General features: G+C 46.5%; 1 protein-coding gene across 7 annotated transcripts; it reads left to right on the top strand.

The window, feature by feature from the left end:
- On the top strand, positions 1–25,905 carry LOC135915402 (uncharacterized). Of its 7 annotated transcripts, none has more exons than XM_070538056.1 (5): positions 1–273; positions 2,738–2,903; positions 5,703–5,996; positions 6,512–6,768; positions 19,266–19,342. In XM_070538056.1, the coding sequence occupies exons 1-4, from the start codon at positions 19–21 to the stop codon at positions 6,727–6,729; spliced, it is 933 nt and encodes a 310-aa protein (XP_070394157.1). In that variant the 5' UTR covers positions 1–18; the 3' UTR covers positions 6,730–6,768; positions 19,266–19,342. The 7 variants fall into 7 exon arrangements, with proteins under 7 accessions (XP_070394157.1, XP_065304527.2, XP_065304524.2 ...); XM_065448455.2 differs by lacking the exon at positions 19,266–19,342 and adding an exon at positions 12,929–13,153 and having other exon boundaries at positions 6,551–6,768; XM_065448452.2 differs by lacking the exon at positions 19,266–19,342 and adding an exon at positions 12,929–13,153.
- Positions 25,906–26,857: the final 952 nt, after the last annotated feature.

Here is a 26,857-nt window from a genome sequence, read left to right as displayed (position 1 = left end):
AAGAACGTGCCGAAGATCATGCGCGTCGCTGCATGGGCTCCGTGGATGACTGAGTCTCCAGCCTTGAAAGCGATGTCCGCTTGCAACCGACAGCCAGGTTCCGTGGTGGGCGTGAGCGACATGTTTGGCAAGGAGTTCGGGGTGGAGAGCGTCCTGGAGTACCTGGGCATCGAGGAGCTCTTCGCGGGCGCCGAGGTGAACCGGCTGTGGCAGTCGGTCGCTCTGTCTCTGCTGAGGAAGAAACTGATCTCCGTCTCCATCTACTGCTCACCGGTGAGTCAGTGCTCTTGTGCTTGAGACCCCTAACTCATTATCCAGAGTTGCAACCATGGCCAGGCTGCTGCATATAAATTCCAGCCAGAAAACTTTATAATCTGGGAGCTGTACAGATAAAATGGCGCTTCAGCGAGGCGTAAGGTCTTTGTCAAACGTTTCGAGGCTATAGTAGTTATCGAAACCGGCTTTACGCGGTGTCGTGCTGCGGGATTCATGAAGGACGGGCGATGACCAAAAAAGCTCATGTGAATGAGAAACGCGCCTGTCCCTCTCATTCTCTGAGCCCATGAAACGGCGAATGTACTGCGGGGACGGACGACAGGTACAGTCACACGCGCGAACACACACACATGCTCTCGGACCACACCGTCGCGCGCGCACGCACGCATGCACGCTGACCCTTCTCGCTCGTGCCGCATTGAACCAACGCGCATCTTGACCTATAGTTTTATATGGAGAATAGTGCCGTTGTCGGAGTATAGCATCACATTGGCATTATTTTTCTTTTATGCGAAGCATATTACGAGAGCACAACCCAGCTCCTCATGCGCGGCGGTGTTACCTTCAATGACCTTTGACCCCATGCCATACCACGTGACACCGTGACGTCACGACAGCGGAGAAACGGGGCTCCAACTCGCGCCGTCGCTCGCGGCGTCGCGGCGGTATATAAGCAGCTGCGCTTGCCTCTGCTAGACATTTTCTAGGTGGCTTTGATCGGACGCGGTGAGCGTCGAGCAACGCAGCGTTCGGCGCGACAACGAAATTTCTAGGTGGCTTTGGCTCAACTTTTGCAAGATGGGCTGGGTGGGAATCGAACCAGGGTCTCCGGAGTGCGAGACGGAGACGCTACCACTGAGCCACGAGTACGATGCTTCAAAGCGGTACAAAAGCGCCTCTAGTGAATGCGGTGTTGCCTTAGAAACGAGCTGTTCTCGTGCGTCGCTTGCTCAGGCGCACATTTCGTTGCCGCGCCGAACGCTGCCTTGCTCGACGCTCACCGCGTCCAATGCGGGGCGCATAGTCGCTGCGCCGTAGCCCATTGTCTTACACCCCTTGGCGGGTCGACGGGAACGCTGTCGCGTTCCACTCTTGAAGGCGATGCAGAGTAACGCCTGAGCTGTTTCTTCGTCTAGCCGAAAACAATATAGCCAAGCAACAGCAGTTCACCAGGCTAAACAGTGGTTCAACAACTAAAATAAAGGCTAGTATGCTTCGCATCCTGGGCTTAACCTTAGCTAAGCCACAGCCATTTTTTTCTTCCTTTTTTCTTTTTTTTTGTGTGTGTTTGTTTGTACACTACCGGCCACAATGTCGGCTCGGCTAGGCTTCGTGCGAAAAATAGTAGGGCGCTTCTCCACTGCAGACCTGGCGACCTCACCACTGATATTTTATCATTGGCGGTTGTAGTGTAGGCTCTATGGTGGCTAAAGGCAGAGCGATGGCTTTTGGTTGAATTTTTTGTAGTAATTAACAATATTTTGCCGAGATGATCATGAGTACAGCTAGTGCACGCACAGGCGCATTTTCAGGTGCATTAAACGATGCGCATTCATATATAGCGAAGCTCTCTTATTCAACACGAATGATCTCCGATTTAAATCCGAGCGAAGCAATTTATTGTGTCAAAGCAGTGGTATCAGTTCCCGTCTAGATGAGCGGGAGCATGGATATAATCCTATGAAAGAGAACTCTAAGGCAATTCCTAACGATCGTCATTAATATATTTTCTTACTGTTGCCTTTTACTTAGCTCTTATAAGAAAAGAAAGAAAGCAAAAAGTTGTGACTGGCACCACGCTCGAGAATGGAATGTTAAGGGCACGCATTTGTGGAGGCACTAGGGGCTCAAGTGTGTTGGCGCAGTCCGAAATTGAGTATTTCGTACTAAATACCCTGCTTTATAACGTATTTAACGCATTTAACGTATTATATAACTTATTAACTTAGTTGCATGCATGTCAGGTTTCCTTTCTTATTCTTCGAACAGATATTTAAAAACACATAACATGCAACATACATAGAGCTATATAACATTTTCAGGTGGATCACCCCATAAGCCAGACATTACGTCTAAAAAAATTATATGTAAGTTTTCTTATCTCTTTGTAACTGTTAACCTTAACCACGTGTTGAGATGGTAAAATTGAAGCCTTGAACAGTCAGAGCGCTTCTATACCTGATCCAAAGCGTAACAGCGTGACTTTATCGAATGTGGACAAAAAGAAAAAGAGAAAGACCAAAGAGCAGAGACAAGGACAAGGTTTGCTTTCTGAGTCCCAAGCCCTGCGACGCGACAAGTGGCCTGTTGAACCGTGACTTCTGCTGTAGATGTCATCACAGAAGGTTGCGGGAAACTGTTGCCATTAAGACTGCGGCCTTTATCACTTTACACCGACTCTGAAGAGTCACTCGTTGCTGCCGGACCCGGAATTTCGGGGAGTGTGCATTCGCGCGTGCAGGAATCGGAGCAGCCGAGTCAGGAGCCAGTGCTGGACAGGCCTCACGCATGCGCAGAGATCCTGCGCTCCAAGTTCACTCGCTGTCGCAACATCGTGAGCCTGGCCGGCATGCGCCCATCACTTCTGTTCCTGTCCTATCACGCCGACCGGAACGAGGACGGGTGCGGTAAGCATGCGTTGCGTACAGGCCAGCAGGTTTCCGTCAAAAGCCACAAGTAACGCTGCGTCTCATTCACGGTTTAATGAAGGGACATTAAAAAGCAGCAGTAAATCATTTTACAAACTCGCAAAGTATTTTTCACAAATATCGTTTAGCTGAAAAGGGTTGGAAGTTAAACAACCCTTTCTTCAATTTCGCGCTCGAACCACAGCACCGCTAAGTCAACACTATGGATTTCAATGTATGTTCTGATGTTTAGGCCGTTTTGTGGCACAGTAAAAGTTATATCAGCTTGCTAGGTTAACCTCCGTATTGTCAAATGATCCTCCACTGGACGCTCTTGCATTCCACAGAGAGTTTAGCGCAAAGCCACGCCTCGACTGAAAAAGGCACACTTTTTAAGAATTACCGTGGACCGTCACTGAAGAGAAGTGACCACTGCGTCGAGCATTGGTGTGGTGCCCTGCACTTTCTTTAGACGAACTCGAGCCGCAGTGTCGAGGGACGTTCTTGAATATGGGGGTAGTTTTGGGGCATCCTTACGATGATCTAACGTGATCCTCTTTATCCAATAAACAAGAACTAAACCCTAGAGCAGACGCTTTCATAATGTGAGTCACGGTGGGATGATGCGAGAATTTGAAGGCTGGCGATGCCACCTGTCGGAATTGTTTCGGCGCCATTTCTGTTCTTACCATGCATCATCTTAGGGAAAGAGAGACCGAATTGGTATCGCAAAAACTGAATGTACTCATGCAGCTTAACTAAATATGCCTCTTAATTGTCCCTCTAAAGCGATGCCGAAAGTGAGTGGCTACCATCAATGCTACAATACCACCCTCAATAGTAATATGTTCTGCCTCCAACGTCGCGATCAAAAACCACTGGCAGTAAATTTTTTTAACATTCTTGTTTTGATTAGTTGATCCGTTTTTATTATTCACGAAATGAAAGCGCTGTAAATGTAAATATGCGACAGATCTTCAATGGTAACAGCATTATTTATAATTTCCCACGCAAATTTAAAACTCGCGCCAAGAACCGTGGCTAGCCTAGCGCCGGTCGCACCAGCGCAGTTCGGAAACTGGCCGGAAACGCGATCGCGTATACTCACAAACCAGAGACGTTGAGGAGCATGCTTGTCAATTTGCCAGTCGCAGAATTAGTCTGCTATCCGCGAATGCGTTACACTACATCGTTGCCGCCAGAATCACGGTCATCGTCATTGCTTAGTGAAGTCGATAGATGTGCAAGTATGAGTAGGCTGCCATAGTGGATAGAGCGAACCATTTTCACTTTATTCCCTGTAGAGCAGCGGGTCAGAAATTGACGGCGCTGGAAACAACCATGAAGGTGAATATGAAAAAATTCGTCGCCGTGAGCGGCGTTAGACGAGAGTGCCTCGGTTGTGGCCATGGCACTGGCCAAGAAAGAAATTTGTCGCTGCCTTCGCCGGCTCTGACACAAGCGGCGCGAGCTTGTTGTTGGTATTGCGCCCGAGCCAATGTGACATCCTTTCTGAACTTCTTGGTAATCGGTTTGGTACGGTAGTTGTACACGTAGGGCGTAAGATCGCGCCATTTGTCTGTTCAAACCCGTGCAGAGGGCAGTACGACATGGAAGGCAGGGATCAGCACCTACCTTGTTGTGCTCAGTGAGTGAAAGTATCGCTGGTACACCAGAAGCTTGATGTATGAGGTCAGCAATACTCGCGGAACCGGCAAAACTTTGCACAGAGCACGAGGAGCCACTAAACGCGTCGTATTGATGTCTTGAAGTGCTGCAGTTATAGCTCAGCCACTTGGGCTGACAATTAACCATATTGAAATATGTTCATTGCAACGTTATCCCTAAGCTACTACTTCAAATAAGTTATCCCTTATATTCTGTAAGAGGTGCCTACGTATGCAAGCAAATCGAACGCAAACATTTCGTGTTTGAAACAGCTGAAAATTTATTACCAAAACATAAAAAAACGAAGGCACGGGTTGGTGACTGCTCGTGCGCAGTAACAGTTGATGGCGCTTTAGCTCCTAAATGGGCCTCCTGCTGCAAAAATGAACTACGCACTGTAGGCTATACTGACGCTTTTCAGAACATGGTAGTGTTGCTGTGTATGCCCTCTGCGAGCACACAACCGACAATTAGTCCATGCAGGTATTGTATCCCATCTGGTGGGGGTGGTCGCTCGGAATTGCAATTGTACTATTACGCTGTATGTTAGGATGCAACGCGTGCAATCACACTATGCGTGCGTGTATGTCTCCACGTTCCCAGTGGTGGATTGCGCGCTTGAGCAAATCCTCGAGTCGAAAGTTGGTCTCGGACTGACGGTTCCATGATGTTCGGACACTGTACGTTGCATCAAGTATCCATACTTCTGTGATCACTATGTCTTTAAGGACCGATATCTCTAATCTAGTACTATAGTCTGTAGGCAGGAGGGAATTACCCTACATTGTCAGACCACGTGCAAGAAGGAAGGATAGTCTCAAAGGCGTGATCGCTCAGGAGTGCAAAGGAGAAGTCGCTTCAATGGTAGGAAAGGTGGGTCGAATGTCGAGGCCCACAGTGCCTCGCTCGCAGGACTGCGAGGAGGAGACATGGAGGAAAGAGTAGAGAAGAGGCGTGTACCGAATGTGTCGGTTTGTAACTGCTGATAGACAACTGCTTGTCAACGAGAGGCAGATGGATAATGACGGGGAGAGCGCTGTGGTGCAAGTCACTGGCTGTCACCTGTAAAAAAAACCTTCGCGAGCTTCCGTGCGTGCCCTGTACATGAGTCCTTAATTCCCATCGACACAGCCCATCGTCGTCCTCTGGCTGCCGAGCCAGGCGCAGGCGCGTTGTTCCGAAGGCGAGCCGCCAGCCATTCCGGTTGCTGCGGCTGCTGCCTCAACCGGTGGATCGCTGCCGGCGCTGCCTGCCGTCCAGCCACGCCACCGCATTCCATCGACGGTCCGAGGCATCGGCGCCGCCTCCCACAACGTGCTGTCCGGCGCGCTCGTATTCGAAGCACTGCACGTGACCGAAGGCGCCCCGGAGGCGGACGTCGCCAGCGCCCGATTCACGGAGGAGGCCACCGGCAAGATCATACAGGTGTTAAACTTGTGCCGCGTGCACAGGAAACAGCCTTCCATTACTAAGGAACAGTACCCTTCGACCACTTTGCGTCTTTTTACTCGGCGCCAAGTCGCCGTAGTCGACTTGGCGCGACAAGCCTCCAATGGCAAACATATCTTTTTTCACTGAGAAGCTGACTCCGCGAAATGTAGATGGTGCTGCCGTGCCTCCGAAAGTCGCCAATGTAGGACGTGTGGGCTTCTTTGGCACCTTCGATTCCATGTCTAATTTTAAAAAAATCTTATGCCTTGACCTAGGCAGCGTGGCTTCGGTACTTGCACCAACAAGTCCGGGCGCTATATCCCAACCTCTTTCATACTATGTCTCCTCTCAGCTAGAAACCCATGACAGACAGGTCCTGCGTGCGAAGTTGGGGGGAAATTACGCAAAGCTACTAAAGCTAAAATTTAAAGGAGGATGCTTTGTGGGTGGCATGCTCAAGAGCTTCCGCGTAGCCTGCCACAGCAGATGACGTCGGTCGCCATCTTCAGCGCGATGCAGAGCAGCCGGCTGGATTCGTTTATGCGCAGCCTGGGCGAGAATTTCGGTCCCACGACCGACACCATCGCGGTGGCATTCCCGCGCAACTGGGACGAGGCCCGACTCGAGCTCGAGGCCTTCGAGCGCAACTTTCCGACAGTGCTGGCCCTGGCCAATCAAGCCCCGGAATTCAACGTGGACGATCAGTTCGCCCCAATCGGGCGCTTGAAGCTCATACTGCTGCTTATCAAGCTGCTCAACTGAATAGGTACGCGGAGGCCATCATCATATGTCTTTTTCCGTAGAGCAGCGTTTTTTCAAACAGTAAGTGGGGGTTGGAAGCTACACTTCGGGGGTGGGGGGGAATTCAATGTCGCAATGAGAATGGGGAACTTGTTTGCCCAAGTGCGAACATTCGATGCTAAGAGTTGTACGGCATGATGAATTTTAAATTATACATCATCACTATAACTCGCCTTGTGCAGATAACACCGTTCTAGTCCTTGAGCTGGATTATTCATAGAGGCGGACATTACATGCACGAGAAGTCAAAAAAATATGAATTAACAAATATATCAACAAATTAACATCTTCATTAATGACTTTACGGCACATACGAGTGTACGAATTGTATCCGGTAAGCTTGCAAGGCGTATCGAATTGGAATGAATTTACAGAATGACACCAGGTCGAAGATACGTACCATCAAACTCACCGTAAATAATGCACTGTTGTTTCACTTGCTTTCTTCAAGAAAACGCTCTTGTATGCTTTGCAGAGCAAGAGTAACTGGAACAACCCTGTATTATTATCATTACTAGCACGATTTCTCGTTCTAGTAATGTCCGCCTCTTCGAATAATGCAGCTCAACGACAAGAGTTACGGTGGGCCGAGGATGCCGCCAGGACCCAAGAACTCCTGGCCGTCACCTAGGCGGGGCCTTTGGCCCTCCCCACCAACTCGCAGGGCACACAATAAAGTTCTTTCCTCCTCCTCCTCCTGAAAGATGAATCACCCCGTATCCAATGGGCCTCAGTAGGACATCGCGGGCCCCTACTTTGATCTGAGGTGTCCGAACTGCACTCCCTTTTCGACAAACTGTGCTCTAGCAGACGTGCCACTAGGAACAGTCTCTCATGTAGGCATGCATTTTCTTTAATAGTTTGCAACTTATGTAGCGAATTCAACGAGGTCTTTTGTCTCGTTACTCAGGTAATGAAAGTGGTTAGCTTGTGACAGACAAAAGCTGCAAGAAAAAAAGGGGGGCCGCTGTGTGGTATGTCATACGTAGGTTTTTTTTTTAAGCTGCAACAAATTACAAAAAAAATTCCTTGTTTCAGATGGCACAATTCTAAACCTTGAGCTAAATCACTTGATGAGGTGGCCATTACTTCTACAAGAAAACAAAATATCCAATCGTATAAATGATATAATTACACTAAATTACGTTTAAATTAATTGCTTTAGGCACATATTCCAATCAATTTATTGTATATAGTGAGCTTGCAAGGCATAGCCACTTGATACGTATTCTGAGGATGGCATGGGTTTCGAGATATCCGCCGTCAAAGTTGCGTTAAAGATGCACTGTGGTGGCACTCACTTTTAAAGTGAATCCTGTTTTATGCGTTGAAGCACAGAAGTAACCGAAACGTCGCTGCATTTCGTCTGACACTTTGAGAATTCATATATTCAAAGTAGCGCAGTCCAGAGAATTCGTTCCAAGTGGATAAGTCGTACGAACACACCGGCTACAAGTTCGCAGTTTTAAATCAGTGACTGAAAGTAATTAAATCACATATAGTTAGTGTAATTATACTAAATTTTGTTCAATTCACCGTCTGGATTTTTCCTGGAAGTAATGGCCGCCTCACCATGTAATCTAGCTCAAGGGTTCATATTGTGCAGGCTGCCACAGTCAGTCTTCAAAAATTTGTTTCAGCCAAAAAAAAAGAAAAGATAGAAAGAAAACGGACCTGGTATAACGGGGTTGTACGACGATTGGATAGTTTGAGAAACACTGCCGTAAAGCACGCTTTCGTGAAGTCAGTGAGAAATAGCGAACGAAAATAAAAAAAATATCTACGCCGTTCTTCTTCATTTTGTTCGAGCTTCTCATTTTAGTGCGTATACTTTAGTGTGAACATGTGCACGCCGTGCCCAATATTCATTTTAGACAAATATTTCCGTTTGAAACATAGTTCCCTTCGGGGAACAGCTGATTAACCTGCGCCAAATTTAATCATCCGCTTTATTGATCAACGGGATACAGGAAAGAAAAGAAAGCGTCAACTAGGCTAGCCTCTGAGCCACATACTGTGTATCATTGGCTGCACTAGTGAGAAAGAAAAAAAGGAAAGCAATACTGTTCATTTACTGTCACCAAGCAAGGAATCGATACAAGAACAGACGGGGGCAAAACAAATACAAGTTATGCGTAGATTCTGCTTTTTTCCCGTTTGAATTTCATTTCATTCTGGGGATCTGATTATGAGGCATGTCGTTATTGGGGACCCCGGATGAAGAGAAAAGAGAAGATTCGCCATAAAAAAGGCACGCTTTGTTTTATCTGCAATAGACTGGGAGAGATGGCTGATTTTCATGGTAAAAGCCGTGCAAGAGGGACGGCATCATAAGGTAGAGAAGTACTCATGACAGGCACTGAACTAATCTATCTGTTTTGTCGGTCTGCCTTCCTTTTTATTGAATTTCCACAGTATATTGCTTGCCCCTAGTACAACTACTCTGTCAACTTTCACCTTGGAACACTGCTAAAAAGCGAATTTTTTCCCGTCTACTTGGTGTCGTATTCGGCTTATTATTTTATCAAATCTAAGGATGAGCAGACTGCACATTAGCATACAGGACAAAACAGGTAAGCGATTAGTTAAACAGCGCTCATGCACGTTTAGTGTTCTCGTGTAAAATTTAGATGAACGTTATTATACTGTTTCTCTCAATTCTCTTTCCAAAAAAGAATAAAAAATAAAAAGGGACAATATGCAAACGCAATACGTCGCATCGAAAAAAAAAACCAGCAGATCCCACGCCTTGTAGGAATCGATGTTGTGCGAAGCAGTCTGCGGAAAGCTTATCAAGGTAACGAAACGACATGCGAGCACCAAGACGTAGACGGCTTTTTCATGACCTACATGGCACGCATGTCCTGACATTCATCTCATGACGTATCATTGATGTTCGTTACACACGATTGTCATACTATGACGACATTGGTAGACACCAAGTTAACGAATGGACCATGAGAACGCCAAGACGTAGGCGGCTGTTGCATGACCTGCGTGACACACGTCATGACCTTCATCACATGACTGAGGATTCATTTTCGTCAAACGCTTTTGTCATAATATGACAATTTCGGTACATACGTTCACGTGGTAGTGACGGCCAAGGACACAGTAACAATACTGTCACGGGCGAAGCAAACTTTTTTATACTAACTTGTGCCTAGAAACACAGGCTGCACTGAAGCCTCAATGAAAGCGGCGAACATAGTCGGCGATCGTCAAAAATTTCATCTGCGGGTCAGGCGCGTCGGATTTTATAGATAATCCATCGAAGATTCCGTAGTAATCGCTGGTGCGCGCGTGTCTTCCAAACAGCACTACACAATTCGTGTCATTCGTACAATCAGATTACACAAGCTTCGGTGACAACAGACAAAGGATAGAACCATTGATAACATTCGAGAAACTTCCGATGAATATAGGCGCGTTTTGCGCTGTGCGATAACATTTAACATTTGTTGGTCGCTGAAAACCGGTCATCGGAGGAGGAATGAACTTTATTTGTGCAGAGCAGATTTGAGACCTAGGCCTCTACCTAAATGACGGCCTCGAGCCCTTGGGCCCTGGTGGCATCTTCGGCCTGCTGGATTGCCTTAAGTTGGTCTTCCGGTGCACAGCTAAGCAACGCGGCCTCCCACTGCTCTCTGGTCTTATTTTATTCTGTATGGGCGCACGAGGACAAGCCCAAACCATATGTTGTAAGTCCGCCCTTTCTTCACAGAATCTACATCTATCCGTGTAAAAGTCCGGGTAGTAGTGGTGGTAGGCCACCGGGTTCGGATGTGTATCTGTTTGTCACCGGTGAAAGAAACAAGCACACGTTTTAATACCTCCCTCTTAAAAAAGTATCGCCCCGATGCTGCAAACACAAAATTCAAAAACAAGAACACCCGTATTGTAAACAAACAACAATATAATTCAGTTCGTCAGAGGGCGTAAAAGGCTTAAGACGTACCACGTGGTCCCCTTAAGGTCGTGCGCTGCGCCGCTGTGATAGCGAAATGCTGTCTGGCGCCAATACGTCGGACGTTCTTGTAGGGTCCGAAATTGCGTCACGACAGTGTATCGCCAAGTCCTCGTCGGAGTTTAGAAGTCCATGCAGACCCAAACACGGTTGCCGGGCTGGCATTCCACGTAGCACCGTCGAAGATTGTAGTGCCGGCTGTCGGTCCTCTGCTGGTTCTTGATGCGCAGGTGGGCGAGCTGTCGGGCATCTTCGGCGCGCTGAAGATAGGCGGTGACGTCGACATTTTATTCGTCCTCGACGTGCGGCAGCATGACGTCGATAATCGTCGTTCCTTCCGTAATCCAACTTGAACGGGGGGGATTTGAGTTGTTTCTTGCACTGCCGTGATATAAGCGAAGGTTACGTACGGCAGGATGGCATCGCATGTCTTGTATTCGACGTCGACGTTCATTGCTAGCACGTCGACGAGGCACTCAAGCCTCAATGAAAACGGCAAACATAGTCGGCGATCGTCGAAAATATGACCTGTGGGTCAAGCGCGTCGGCTTTTATACATGAGTCATCGAAGTCTCCGGAGTAATCGCTGGTGCTCCCGTGTCTTCAAGAAAGCGCGACAGAGTTCGCATTACTCGTACAATTAGATTACACAAGCTTCCGCGACAACATACATTGGATCATTTATTTTCGTCATACACTATTGTCATACTCTGACAATTTCGGTACATACCAAGTTAACGAAACGACCACGAGAGCGCCAAGATGTAGGCGGCTAGATAGATGCTCTCAAAGTGGCAAATGTTCGCCAAGAAATGCTTCGCATTTGAAATAGAGAGAGCTGGAAAAGATTTTTCAGAAATTACTCAACTTTGAAATTTCAGTAAGCGGATAGTGCTGCAGTTTACGATAGCTTTTCCTTGCAAGCATTATAAGTGTCAAAGTTGCATACTCGCGCAGAGTTGCGCTTGGTATCAACGGAAATGTGCTGTCACGACCAAATTCTGGAGGCCACAGGGGCCACGAAACATAATTTTCCATGGCAGCCTGTGCGTGCAGTTTGAAATCAAGTGGCATAGCTTACATGCGCCTGTTCAGTGAAAGCAATGAATTGTGAATATTCGATATTGCATAGAAGTAATTTAAATTTTCTCTTAGCTGATGCCTTGGTCTGCAGACTGTTTCTCGACACCACAGTACAGTGTTGCTGTATAGTGCCAAAACATAATTCTGCACCAATGTGGTGTGCTGCAAATTTCATGGTATGTGTCGGCAAATAGGTCCAAGTGAACTTTCTTTCGTACATATTCAGCATTGACGAATGTCTCTGTTGTAACCGTTGTTTGCCTTTATTTAAACGCGGAATATGTATTCATCATGCTTCACCCACTTTGTTAAACATGAGCGGCGTTTCATGTCATGAATACGACAGAAGCGTATCGTATCAACTTTCAAGCGTATCGCATCTTATGTAAACGAGGTAATTCACCAGGAAGGTGTATCGTATCCAATACGCCAAACAAGCGTAGTTTGAGATGGAGAATGCGCATTTCAGCGGCGCATGTATACAGAAGCGTATCGCAATAGGAATTATGGGAAAGCATTCGCTGCGGGATTACAGCCACCGACCCAACCAGCGGTGCGGCCGTATGGTAGCGGAAGCATGTTTACCGGAAGTAGGAGGCTGATTTTGGAGTACGACTCCAGATGGTGCTAGCTGGCCAGCCAGTGAGATGCGCATACATGTAAACGGAGGTGCATCAGCGGAATGCGATACGGCAAGATAATACGATACGCTTCTACCGTAGTCATGTAAACGCGGCTATTATGTACTTATTCCCGTACCTCGGTCAGATTACCGATTGTGTAACTTACGTTCTTTTTCGTTTAAATGTTGATATTCATGATCACACAAGCTATGGATGTTAATAATTGCACTATTACTAGAAAATTCAAAAGTTTGTCGTTTAGTGAGTGCATTAACTATAACTTAAATAAATTTCATGTCTGCGAGGGCAATGCGTCCAGTACTGAACTGCATACGATGGCGTCTTGCACATTACTAGTAGTTTAAGAGCGAATGAATAGCGCTATAAATTAAACTTCGTTTCCGTTTAAAGTGTGCAATGTTTGCTTTTTTGTCTTTTCTCGTTTCTCCAAGGTTCGAGCAAAGGATTTGAGCTTGGCGGCGAGGCACACCGTGAGACGACGGCCGTGTCACGTATAGAAGTTTGTCTCGCGAAACAAGGATAAAATGAAAAGCGCGGACAAGAAGTCTGTGATCTATTTTCAGGATAACGTACTTTAATATTTACTAATTATTCTCTTTTTTATGTTAGAGCTACTGCGTAGTCTCGATGCACAAATACACAATTCAAGCACAGCACGTATGCAGCGCGCGGAAAGAATTCAGCGCTACGCGAATAGATAATCCCGAGACGCGAAGAGAACAGCCGAGCACTCTCATTTGCCTCAACACCGAGATGAACATATGAAATGTGCTGCCGGGTTATCCTTTAAGCATGAACTGCGTAATATTCTCTGAGTCATTGCCAAGATGATACGGCATCCTTGATTAGCATGTCATCTGGCATTATTCAAAAGATATTTCGCAGTTAATTTTCTTTGTTGACGGCACAACCGCCGAGGTGAAATCGGCATCAACATTCTCGGGAAGGTGACGGCAAGTATACGATTACATCACTCAGCGAGCAGCCATCCTTGTGGTTGTCTCTTTACGAGTGGCACCATGCTAGATAACCATATTGGTAAACGAATGATTACAGCAATTTATACGGCGAATAAAACGAAGATTACTCCATGTAGTTGTCCAATACTTTGCTCTGGCTCTCAATGCTTCGCGGTTCGACAGAAACTGCGCATTTTAAATTTCATGCGGAAGTTAAAAGATCTACGCTTCCATGGGTATTCTTTATTTACAGAATTCGCTAGCTGTTGTACACCACGTTGTGCTCCTATCTAGAAGTATTCCCCTCACACTCGTCCCTCAATGAATACGTTCTCAGCCACCTAAAGGGCAAGACGCGTCTGGTTGTCACAATGATGTTTATTCTATCATCGCCATTTGCAACCGACACTTAAAGCAGTTGGTATAAAATATACCGGTATTACGAGAATGTGCGCACATTACAAGAAAGCTCTTAGGGCAAACGCGTTTGTGTAAACGAATGCCTGCCAGTCTCGAGGTCGGATACAATATTACCGAAGGCGACGGGCCTTGCAGCGCACGAATTTTTCCGTGCTCCGTGGTGTGCCGACTGTAGTAATGCACAGCAGACCACAGGAGGATGGACGGCCTTATGATTCGAGGCATTCAGAATTCTGTGGTCAGTGAATTGCCAACCAAAAAACGACTATTTGATTACGTACCAGAGCGTCTGACAAGCAGAAATAGTGAGGTCAATTCCCAGTTCCGCGTGAAACAAGAGTGCGAATGCAAAACCAAACAGTGCGTGCAGCCCGCGAACTGGACTTTCACAGGGAGAAAGTGCAAGATGGCCTAAAATACGTCACCATGCCGGAAGCCATAACAGCCACGAGCTCCCACGCACCAACTCCCACGCTTGAGTGCGAGTGACTCTGTCGAGAATTCCGCGCGTGGCACGGCGGTGCCGACAAACGCTGGGAATTGTTCCCTCGCTTGCCGCACTCACTGGGACATATCCAGTGACCTAAGTAGGCAAGAGTTTCATTAAAGAGCAGCACATACCTAGTGCATTTTCGGTACAGCCTGCTAATGCGTTGGGTCGCTGTCGATGACGAACCCTTCGGACGTGGGTTCGATTGCGTTGTGCATCGGATTAAGTTACAGGATCTTTTTCGTCAGTGCAAAGTGGCACATACCTAGGTCAAGTTAGCGTCAAAGACGCTTATTGAAGAGCGGCACACTACTGGCACATACCTAGTGACCCAAGATGGCATCACAGCAGTTCACCGAAGGCCAGCACAGACAGAATGGAACACTTATTTTCTGCGTCAATACTTTTCCTTGAACAGCGGTGCCTACCTAGTCCAGAGTGGCCTACAGACGCAACACTAATTTTAAAGATGTTCTTGTGCACGCCAAACTACAGAAAAAGAAGAAGTTGGGAACCAATCCCTGTGGTCGCCCCAGGTGCTCTACATGCAAACACATTCAATCCACTACTACAGCAAAAAGTACAGCGTCGAATTACACACACAAGGTAACTTCGGCTTTCACCTGCACATCAAGCAATGTAGTCTACTGTCTAGAAGGCACCGCTTGTAGCAAACAATACATAGGTGAGACCGGACAACAAATCAATACAAGACTCAATGGTCACCGCGCGGACACAACACAATTTACCCAAAGCAGTAGCCAGCCACTTTAATGAACATGGACATATGTTTGACAAAGCAAGGCTCTATATACTACAAACAAATTTCCGTTCCCCTCGCGAAAGGAAGTACACGGAATCATACCTCATACACAAGTTTAATTGCCTACACCCGACAGGAATTAATTTGGCACGCGGCAACTTAGAATCTTTAAAAGCTGTAACTTAAATCTGAAACTCTCATATCACCAACCAATACACAAAACACATTAGGCCACCAGCCAACTTTAATTCTTAACCTCACCTACTCTTTCATTTCGGAGGAAAGGGAAAGGGAAGAAAGGGGGAAGGGAAAAAAATTTCCTGCCTACTACTCAATTTAATGTACTCTTTCAGGATTTTCCGTCTATACCAACTGTACGATCCCCTTCCATGTACACTTGCCCGCGCCCGCTTCTGCACGCGTCACCCTCCTGTTTGCTATACCGATTTCGCCCCCCCCCTTCCCCCTGCCCCCCTTTTTTAGTCTTTTTTTTTGAAACCCCCTCGACAACACATTCCGAAGTCAATATGCCTTTTTCGGCGCCTCAACCCAGAGTATCGCCTTCTGGATGCCGCCGTAACGACACCTACGTTAAGCGCGTGGGGCAGTGCCCCTTGAAAGACCATGCCGCTGCCTTTCAGTCACCCCACACATTGCACCGCAGACTCCTCGTCGCCACCTTAACTATTTCAAAATTACTCGACCTATTGCTTGACCGGCCGTTCTAATGCCTTAAAAACATGCCGCCAACGACTCCCCCTGAACACCTCCTAACCTTTCGCATCCCCAACACGCTCCCAAGCCCCCGTATTTCTTAAAGATTTCATTTTTCTCTTTCTTTTTCTTTCACCCCCCCCTTTGTTGTGTCTTGGTACGGCCCTGGCTCCCCCCTCCTTTTTTTTTCTTTTTTTCCCTTTTTTCTGCTTCTATTTCTTTTCTTTCCTCCCCGCGTGCCCACTCTCACGCTCTTGTTCCTTCGTCTTGAGAATGAGGCTCACAGACGTCGGACGACAGCGCCTGTTCCCTCTTGTAATCTCTCTCTTTAAAACCAGCCGCCAGCGACAACACCCGCACGTGACGTCACTGCACTAACCCTTTAAAACTAACACGCCGAGGATGACGAGGCCGCCTTTGACGAAGATAGGTCCACCTATCGAAACGTTGGCCAGCCTGTCTGAGGTACTTCAACCCTGTTTAAAAAATTTTATACCATAGTCCTGTATAGAGTCACTTATGTTGTCCTGAAAGAGGTTCGTTGAAGAGCCTCAGGTACGTACGCATTGCTACATACTCGATGACCAAAGTTGGCCCGATGGTTGGTTTCCAAACCTGTTCCCTGAGCACAGCAGCACGATGAGCCACCCATTCAGTCATTGCCTGCCGAGTGACCCAAATGGGCTGCGAAACGAATGCAAAATGGTTAGATACAAACCTAGATTAATACAAGCAGAGACAGCCCTCGGAAAAGTTCGTGGAGTGCTCCATCTAAGCATGATGAGGGGTTAAAAATGGTTCGACGTTATGTTCATTGAAGCCTATTGAAAGGTATATGTATAGCAGAACAAAATAGCTCTTGTCTTCGTCCTCATTTCTTCTTGTGTCTTTGTTTTGTTGCGCTATATACCTTCAATAATGACCGACCAACAAGCCCATATCGCCACTCTTCTCCTTGAAGACCTACCAAGACCGAATCAGACATGCGTAATGCTCTATGTCGTCGTCAAAGTACCCACCAAGTCCCGCCTCTACATTGGTCTATGTCGGCCTGAACGACGAAGTGCCAACAATTCTTTTTTCTAGAACAAATTTCGTGATTTCCAGCGTGTTGTGAATATAACCCAATTCATGGCCTATCCTCCGCAGTGGGCATGCGCCATCGTAGAAGGAAATCCAATCCAAGAGAAATGCTTGATCGAAGCTCCCGCTGTGCGTCTCGTGGAGTTGCACTCTCGAAGAAGAATAAAAAGAAGAAGAAGAGAAGAAGAACGTGCCGAAGGCGCGCGCATCCTTTCTCGGGCCCAGCGGATGACTGTGTCCCGAGCCAGCAAAAAGATGTCCGCTTGCGACCATCAGCCGGGTTATATAGTGGACGTGAGCGACATCTTCGGCAAGCAGTTCGTTGTGGAGAGCGTGTTAGACTACCTTCGCATCGAGGAGCTCTTCGCGTGCGCCGAGGTGAATCGGTTGTGGCAGTCGGTTGCCCTGGCTCTGCTGAGGAAGAGACTGATCTCCGTCTCCATCTGCTGTTCACCGGTCAGTTAATACTTTTGTACTTGCGGTGGCTAACAGATTATTTAGCGAATAAACCATGGTAAGCCCGCTTGAGATAAATTCCTGCCAAAAACTTTACTCCACCACCTTGGAGCGATAAGGATAAGACGACGCTTCAGTGACACATGTAGCCTTTGTCAAACGTTTCTAACCTATAGTAGTCCTCGAAACAAGCTTTGGCGCAGTGCCGTGTCGATGGGTTCCCGTAGAACGTGTGATGATCAAGAGCTCATGTGAATGGGAAACGCGCTGGTGCCTCTCATCCTATGGGGCGAAAGTTATGCAGGAAAGGTGAATAAGGGTAACAATCTTTGGACAGACTTAGACCAGAAAAGACGCACAGGCGAAAATTTCTAAGCAGTTCAAAGAAGATCGCTGTGGAAAGTTAGTTTCTAAAGATTCTCCGAAAAGGTGCAATAGCAGCAGAATTGCACAGCACACAGGCACGCACACATGCCCAGGGGAAGACGCGCGCGCATGCAGACACTGATCCTCCTCCCATGTGCTCTACCAATGCGCATCTGATGCAGCATAATGCCTTTGAGTTCAGCATCACATTTGCGTTCTTTTTGTTTCTTTCCTTTTTTTGACACTACCGGCCACAATGTTCGCTCTGCCTCTCTGCCGGCATACAGCCGGCTCGCGCTTGGCTTTGTGCAAGAATAGTAGGGCGCTTCTACGCTACAGACTTGGCAACGCCACCAGGGATGCTTCATCAATTGGCGGTTGGAGTTCAGGATCTATGATGGCTAAAGACCAAGCGCTGGCTTTTGGTAGAATTTTCTGTTGTAACTAAAAATATTTTGTCAAGATTATCATGCCTACAACTATAGTCCACGCACAGCCGCTTGTTCGCTCAAATTTTGCGAGTATTTTGCATCTGCATCAAGTGAAAAATAAATGAGTCCACGATGCACATTCATTTGTAGCGAAGCACTTAGAATTGAATATCTCTTATCCGTGATTTAATACCGAGCTAAACAATTTAGTGTGTCAAAGCAGTGGTTTCAATTCTGTCCAGATGAGCAGGTACATGAGTAGAAGCGTATGGAGGAGAAACCAAAGGCAAGTAATTCATAACGATGGTAATTATTATATTTTCTTACAGTTGCCTTTTATAGAGCTCTTTTAGGAGAACAAAAAATAAAGACAAAGGCTGTGACTAGAACCATGCTCGCGACTGGAATGGTAACGGCGTGCATTTTTGAATGTACCAGGGGATCAAATGCATCGGCGCAGTCAGAAATTGACTACTTAGTACTCAGCGTACTGGTCTAGTGAAGCCTATGTACATATTTGCACGTAGGTCGGGTATGCTACATATTCAGAGCTGTTTAGCTTCTTCAAGTGGATTACCCGGCGATACAGACATTCTCTGCCTAAAAATCATGAAAGGACAGATTTCCGCCACCGAAAATCGCGTATTTTTCTCAGCTGGCATCATTTAAAATATTCACAAAGTAATTTTCTGTATCAGTTTAACGCATGAGCTGACATTGCGTAATTGAAGCCTTGGTCAGTCAGGGCCCTTCAATGCCTCATTAAATATGTGACAGCCTGGCTTTTTTGAACGAGAACAACAACAAAAAAAGAGAACCGGAGAGCAGATACAAGGACAAAGGCTGCTTTCTGAGTCGTACACATGCTCTCTGCGCTCGCGTTTCTGCTTGCCTGTTACCCAGCCGCAGTGACGTGACAAGTGAACCTGGTTACCGAAGGCTTCCTCTGCTTTAGATGTCATCGTGAAAGGTTGCAGAAAACTGTTGCCGTTCAGACAGTTGCCATTACCACTTTACACTGACTCTGAGAAGTGACTCGTTGCTGCAGTCTTCGCCATTTCTGCGAGTGTGCATGCGCGCGCGCAGGAATCGGAGCAGCGGAGGCCGGAGCCAGTGCTGGACAGGCCTCACGCATGCGGGGAGATCCTGCGTCCGAAGCTCGCCCGCTACCGCAACATCGCGCGCATGGCCGGCATACGTCCATCGCTTGTGTTCCTGTCCTATCACGCCGACCTGGACGAGGACGGGAAGGGTAAGCGCGCGCCGTGCCCATGCCGGCAGGTTTCCGCCAAAAGCCACAAGAAAGTAACGCAGCATCTCGTTGATGACTGACTGAATGGACAATAAAAACCACCAGTAAATCGCTTCACAAACTTGTAAAGTATTCTTTACAAATCTCGTTTGGCTAAAAAGGGTTGGATGTTAAACCATCCTTTCTCGAAATGCGTGCTCAAACCTGAGCGTCATTAAGTCAACGTTACGGATTTCAATGTATCTTCGCGTTCTTCGGCTGTTTGATGACACAGTACAGGTTATATCAGCTTGCTAGTTTAACCCTACGTATTGTCAAACCATCCTTGACTGGATGCTCCTCCATTCCACAGACAGTTTGGCACAATGCCGCGCCTCTACTAAAGAAGACAGTGTGGTTTGTAAGAATTGTTGGGGATTGTCACTGAACAGCAGTGACCAGTTGTGTCAAGTTATGGTGCGCTGCCATGCACTTTCTTTTGACGAGGTGGATTCGTGGAGTCGAGGAACGTTCTAGCATGCGTGGATAGGGCTTTGGGGCGTCCTTACGATGCATTCACGTGACCATCCTTATTCAGTAAGCAAGAAAAAACCGGGGAGCAGTCGCTTTCAAGATATGAATCACGGTGGGCTGATGCGAGAATTTTAAGGTTGGCGTTGCCACCTGTCGCAATTGTTTCTACGCCATTTCTTTTCTTGCCATGCTTCATCTTAGAGAAACACTGACCGCATTTATATCGGAGAAAGCTAATGTACTTGTGCAGCTTAACTAAATGCCCCTTAACTTAACTAAGTGTCCCTTAAAAGCGATGCCAAAAGTGAGTGGATACCATCAAGCCCGATTACACCTTCCCTCAATAGTAATGTGTTTTCTATCTCGAAGGTCGCGTTTGAAAGACCACTGGCAGCACGAAAGACTCTTTTAACTTAGATGCATTGATGATTTGATGTCTTTCTAATAACCACGAAATGAAAGTGCTGTAAGTGTAGTTATGTGACTAATGGTGAGTGATAAGAGCATTAATTATGATCCTTTCCCACGCCAATTCAAAATCTGCGTCAAGAACCGTAGCTATCCGATCACCGGCCGTACCACAGCAATCCAGAAACCGGCAGGAAAAGCGATCATGGACGCTCAGAAACCAGTGACGCTGAAGAGCGAGCTTGTTGAATTTCCAGTGACAGAATTAGTCTGCTATTCGGAACGTGTTACACTAAGTTGTTCCAGTCGGAATCATGATCGTCATCATCGCCAAGTGAGGTCGATGGCTGTGCAGGTCGCAGTAGCTGCCATAGAGGATATAGCGAATCATTTTCAGTTTATTCCCTGCAAAGCAGCGGCTCGGAAATTGACAGCACTGCAAGCAGCCATGAAAGTGAATGTGAAAACGTACGCATTGGTGTCCATGAGCGGTGACAGACGCGAGAGCTTCGGCTGTGGCCATGACACCGGCCAAGAAAGAACATTCCCGCTGACTTCGCCGGCTCTGACGCAACCTGCGTGGGGTGGTTGTCCGCACTATGCCCCATTCAATGCCACATCCTGTCTGAACTTCTAGGAAATCAGTTTGGTGTGGTAGTTGGTACAAGTAGGTAGCCAGATCGTCCTTTTCGTCTGTTCGGACCCGTGCAGACGGCTAGTACGACTTAGAAGCCACGAAGCTGCGCCTATCCCATCATATTTCCCGCAAGTACCACCGATACCCCAGTATCCAGATTTATGACGTTAGCAATACTCGTGGAGCCCTAGGGGCCACTATACATGTCATATCGAGGACGATGTCTTGAAGTGGTGCTATTTAAGATCAGCCACTCGCGCTGACATTAAAACCATATTAATATATGTTCATGGCGACGTTATCTATTGTTATTCTGTCAGAGGTACCTACGTACGTAGGGAAATCGAACCGGATCATCCTGAGTTTGAAATTTTGTGTAAGGAGTATTTTAGTACCAAATAAAAAAAAAGCTACGAAGGCATGTATTGGTGACTGCTCGTACGCAGCGCAGTAACAGTTGATGGTGTTTTAGCTCGTTTGTGGACCTCCTGCTGCACAATGAACTATGTGCTGTAGGCAATACTGACGCTTTTCAGACCATGATAGTGTTCCTGTAGATGCCCTCTGCGAGCACACGCGGGAACGTTGGTGCATGCAGACATTGTGTGCCATCTGGCAGGGGTGTTAAGTCAGCATACAATTATATTATGACTCTGTAACTTACGAAGCAGCGCATGCAATAAAAGAAGGCGTGCTTGTATCTCTCTGCTTGCCCAGTGGTGGACTGCGTACGCGAGCTGTTGCCTCCGAACTCTGTGATCGGGTACTTCAATCTGAAGCCCATCCGACTGGCCGACGAATCCGATGACAGCGCACATGAATGCATCTTCGGCGAGTTTCTTTTCCACGCCGAACCAGTCGTGCGACCTGCGCCAACCACCGACGACCTGCGGCAACCGACGCCACTGGACAGCTCTGTCCCCGGGTGAGCATCCGACCAGCTTGGCTGCTGTAAAGGGGGCGATACCAGCCGGTAGCGTGGATCTTCACCGTGCTTTAAAAGAGTATGTTGCGCTAGTTTGTATTTTGACATGGGAATCATCTTGATGTAGCGCGCCATGGGACGGCACAACAGGTAAGAAGACGAACACAGCCGCAAACTAACAACTAATTTTATGGAAGCCAGACCCAGAGGTCCGCAAGCTGCGCAGGCGCACCGTTACAAGGAAAATGGAATTTGCCAAACATGAAGTGATTAAACCAGGCGCGAAAGGAATTTCATTTCTGCATTTTACAGTGGAATGCATGTTTCGCTTGCACAACCTTGACCCGATTTTGTTAAAAAATGCCTTTAAAGTTTCGCAAAAAATTTTCGCACTACGATAACGGGGTGAATGCCATCAGTGTAATGCCTGCACTATAGAATGATGCGGCCTATAAATACACATTCGGATTACATTGTGACGCGATGTTGTGGCGAATATTCTCCCCCTTCATTTTGTATATCTTTGTGCTTTGTATATGCGATGTCATGAGGTGGTGCAGTCGACGGAGCAACAACCCTCGAATCACTAACATTTTTTTTTGGCCACCTAGAAGTTGGCCCCGCGATATGTGGATGGTGCTGCCATGCCTCCACAAGCCCCCATTGCAGGACCTGTGGGCACCTTTACTACCGTGTGTACATATGCCTTGTCCTAGGAAGTGTGACTTCTAATCTTGCGCCAACAAGTCTGAGCCCCATGCCCCCCGTCTTTCCTTCTCCGTCTCCTCTTCGCTCGAAACCCATGACAGACACGTCCTGCGTGCGAAGTTGGGTATAAAGTATATAGGCAAAGCTATCGGTTTAAAATTGAGAGGAGCATGCTTTGGGGCGGCATGCTCAAGAGCCTCCACGGGGTCTGCCACTGCCGATGACGTCAGTCGCCATCTTCAATGCGATGCACAGCAGCCGGCTGGATTCGTGTATGCGCAGCCTGGGCGAGAATTTCGGTCCCACGACCGACACCATCGCGGTGGCATTCCCGCGCAACCAGGACGAGGCGCGACGCGAGCTCGAGGCCTTCGAGCGCAAATTTCCGCGAGTGCCGGCCCTGGCCAAACAAGCCACGGAATTCCACTTGCAAGATCAGTTCGCGCCCATTGGCCGCCTGAAGCTCATACTGCTGCTTATCAAGCTGCCCAACTGAATAGGTATGCGCCCAATGTCGCATGTATTTCTCTGTCGAGCAGTGTTTCTCAAACGGGAAGTGAGGCTTGGAAGCTTCGAGGTGCAGTGCGCAGGTCAGACTAGGGCATCGCGGGCCCAACTTAGACTTGAGGTATCCGAACTGCTGCCTCTTTTCAACAAACTATGCTCTAGCGAAGTGGCGACTAGGCACAGTCTCTCATGCAGGCATGCTTTATCTTTAATAACTTGTAACTTCTGTAGCGAATTCGACGAGGTCTTGTGCCTCGTTAATTACGTACTGAAAGGGGCTATCTTTTGACGAACAAAAGCTCTAAGAACGGAAAGGGGCGCCGCTGCCTGGTATGTCATATATAGTTTCTTTAGGCTGTACCAAATTACAAAAAAAAAGATTCCTTGTGGCAGATACAAAATTATAACCCTCAGCTAAAGTACTCGATGAGGCGGCCATTACTTATACGAGAAATCAAAACTCTTAATTTATTAAATGATGTAAATATGCTAATTAACGCTTTAATTATTGATTTACTGCACGTATTCCAACATATGTATTGTGGCCAGTGAGCTTGCAAGGCATCGCCAGTTTAAACGTATTCGGAAGATTCATCGGGTTCGAGATGTGAGCTGTCAAGGTTGCGTTATACGTGCATTGTTGTTGGATTTAATTGTAAAGAAAACACAGTTTTCTGCACTGAATCACAAACGTAACTGCAACGCCAATGCATTTCGTCGGACACGTTAAAAATTAATGTCTTAAAACTGGTGCATTCCTGAGAATTCTTTCCAAGTGGATAAGCCCTGCGAACTCGCTGGGTGCAGTTCGTACATTGAAATAAGTAGATTAACGTAACAAATAAAGGTAAGTAGTGTAATGTACTAATTGTTGAATATAGTATTTCGATCTCTCCTGGAAGTAATAGGCGCCTCAACGAGTAGTTTAGCTCAAGGGTTAAAATTTTGTTATCTGCCACAGGCAATCTTGAAAAATTGGTGCAGCTGAAAAAGAATAAAACAACAAAAAATGCGCCTGGAATAGCGGGGTTGCACGGTTGGATAGTTTGAGAAGCACTGCCGTAAAAACGCTTTCGTAAAGCCACTGAGAAATAGCCAAGAAAAAAAAAAAAGCTACACCGTTTCTTTTCATTTAGTTTAAATCTAATCAATAGAATATGTTAAATGAACTTTTCATTTCAATGCATATGGTTTAGTGTAAACACCCTTGAGCTAATCTTCATTTTAAACAAATATTTCAGTTCGAAATACGTTTCCTTTCGGTGGAACGGCTGATTAACCTGCGCCAAATTTAGTCGTCCGCTCCATCCAACAGCGGGCTACAAGAAAGAAAAGAAAGCTGCAGCTAGACTTGCCCCTGAGCCCCATATTGTGTAGCATTGGCTGCAGCAGTGAGAAAAAAAAAAGAAAGCCATACTGTTTCATTTACTGCCACCAAGTAAGGAATCCATACAAGATCAAGCGGGGCAGAACAACGCACTAGTTATATGTACATCGTGCTTTTTTTCCGTCTGAATTTCATTTCCCTTGATTCTGGGATTTTACGAGCCGAAACAACGATCTAATTATGAGGCACGCCATAGTGGGGCACTCCGGGTTAGTAAGCAAGAAAGGTTCGCCATAAAAAAGGCGCGCTTTGTTTTATCTGCAATAGACTGGGCAAGGGAGTTGATCTTCATGGTAAAAGCTGCACAAGAGGAACGGCATCACAAGGTAGAGAAGTACTCACGACAGGCGCTGAACTGCAGTTTACTATAACTTTGAATTAAAGCATTATAATAGTTAAAGTTCTATACTCGTGCACAGTTGCGCTTAATAACGAGAAAACGTCCAGCTCTGACCAAAGTCTGTAGACTACAGGTGCCACGAAAAGCTTTTTTTCTTTTTTACAGCGTAGGCACAGTTTGAAATCAAGTGGTATAGCTTACGTGTGCCCTTCGGTCAATGCAACGTATTGTGAATATTCCACATTGCACACAAGTAACCGAAACTTTCGCTGAGATGACGCCTTCCTCTCTAGACATTTTCTCGACTTTACAGTGCCCTATTTCTGTACAGTCCCGAAGCCTTATAATTTCCGCAGTAACTATAGATGCTTCTGCGAATTTCATGGCATGTGCTGGTAAATAGGTCGAAGTGAACTTTTTTTTTTCGTACATATTCAGCATGGATGAATGTGTACAGTTGTAACGGTTGTTTGCCTATATTTAACCAGGCAATGGGTGTTTATCACGGTTCACCCCACTTTGTTCAACATAATCTTCCTTTTCCCGTACCTCGGTCAGATTACGTATTATTTTAGGTTTATGTATTGATGTTTATAATCACACAAGCCATTGAGGTAATAATCCCACTTTTACTAGACATTTCAAAAGTGGATGCTTTGGAGAGGGCATTGAATATAAATTCAATAAACTTCCCGTGTAGGAGAAGAATGGGGACTCAGTTGCATTCGTCGCCGTTGTTCTCACTACTAGTAGTTAATTGGGAATAAATATTGCGATAATATAACCTTCGTTTCATTTGAAAGTGTGCAATGTTTGCTTTTTCGTCTTTCCTCTTTTCCCCAGGGTTCGATCAAAGCAGTTGAGCTTGGCAGCGAAGGACAGCGTCAGATGACGCCCACGTTTATGTCAAGGAACAAAGAAAAAAGAAAAGCGCGACCAACAAGTCTGTGACATAACTTCAGCCTATCGTATTTAAATATGTTATAATTATTATTATTTTATTGATTAAGCTACTGCGTAGCCTCGCCGCACAAATAAACGGTTCTAGCCCAGCACGTATGCAGCGCGTCTCAAAAATTCAGCACTACACATACAGTTCATCACTAGGCATGAAGAAAACAGCTGAGGGCTTTATTTGTCTAAACACCTAGATGAACGTATGAAACGTGCTGCCGGGCTATTCTTTAAGCATGAGCTGGTAATATTCTAGGATATGTTGCCGTGATGATGTGGCATCCTTGATTCTTAGGTCATCTTGCATTATTCGAAGATGCTTGCAGTTAATTTTCGTCGTTGGAGGCACAACCGTCTAGGTGAAATCAGCATAAACTTTCTTGGGAAGCTGACGGCAAGTAGGGGATTACATCACTTTCACAATGTTCCACGAGCATCCACCCTCGTGTTTGTCTTTCTACGTGTGACATCAGGCTTGACGATTGTAATAGTAAGCGAAGGATTACTGCAATTTATACTGCGAATAGAACGGCGAAGGTGTCCAATATTGTGCTATCGCTATCAATGCTTCGGCTTTCGGCCGAAACTGTGCCTTTTTTTCAGAGTTTCCTGAGGTGTGCTTAAAACATGTACAGAATGGGTTAGCAGTTGCGAACCGCTGCTGAGGTCCTATTTACTCGCATCACACGTGCCCCCTCTAAATGAATACGTTTTCACCCAGCTAGGGCAACACTCATCTAGTTGCCACAGTGATGTTTATTCGTTTCCACCCCTGGCAGCCGACATGTAAAGGAATGGGTTTAATCTTATTCGAATACCACGGACTGTGTGAATCGATGGAAGCAAAGCTTTGTGTGCTGTTTTTTTTTTGCTTGACGATAATTAGCGCTGATGTTGACGACATATGAGTTTTTTTTCGAAATGAATCAAATCCACCTAAATGGTATTTGGAAAAAAAAGCGCTAATTTGTTACCCCACCTAAATGCAACGCTGTCCAAGCTATTATATATGTTGTACATGTTAGCCAGGAGAAGTTTACGGCCACA

This window comes from Dermacentor albipictus, chromosome 4 (assembly GCF_038994185.2).
Source record: "Dermacentor albipictus isolate Rhodes 1998 colony chromosome 4, USDA_Dalb.pri_finalv2, whole genome shotgun sequence".
NCBI classification, from domain to species: Eukaryota; Metazoa; Arthropoda; class Arachnida; order Ixodida; family Ixodidae; genus Dermacentor; species Dermacentor albipictus.
Note: the sequence above shows the minus strand (reverse complement) of the source record. Positions and strands in the feature narration are given on the sequence as shown.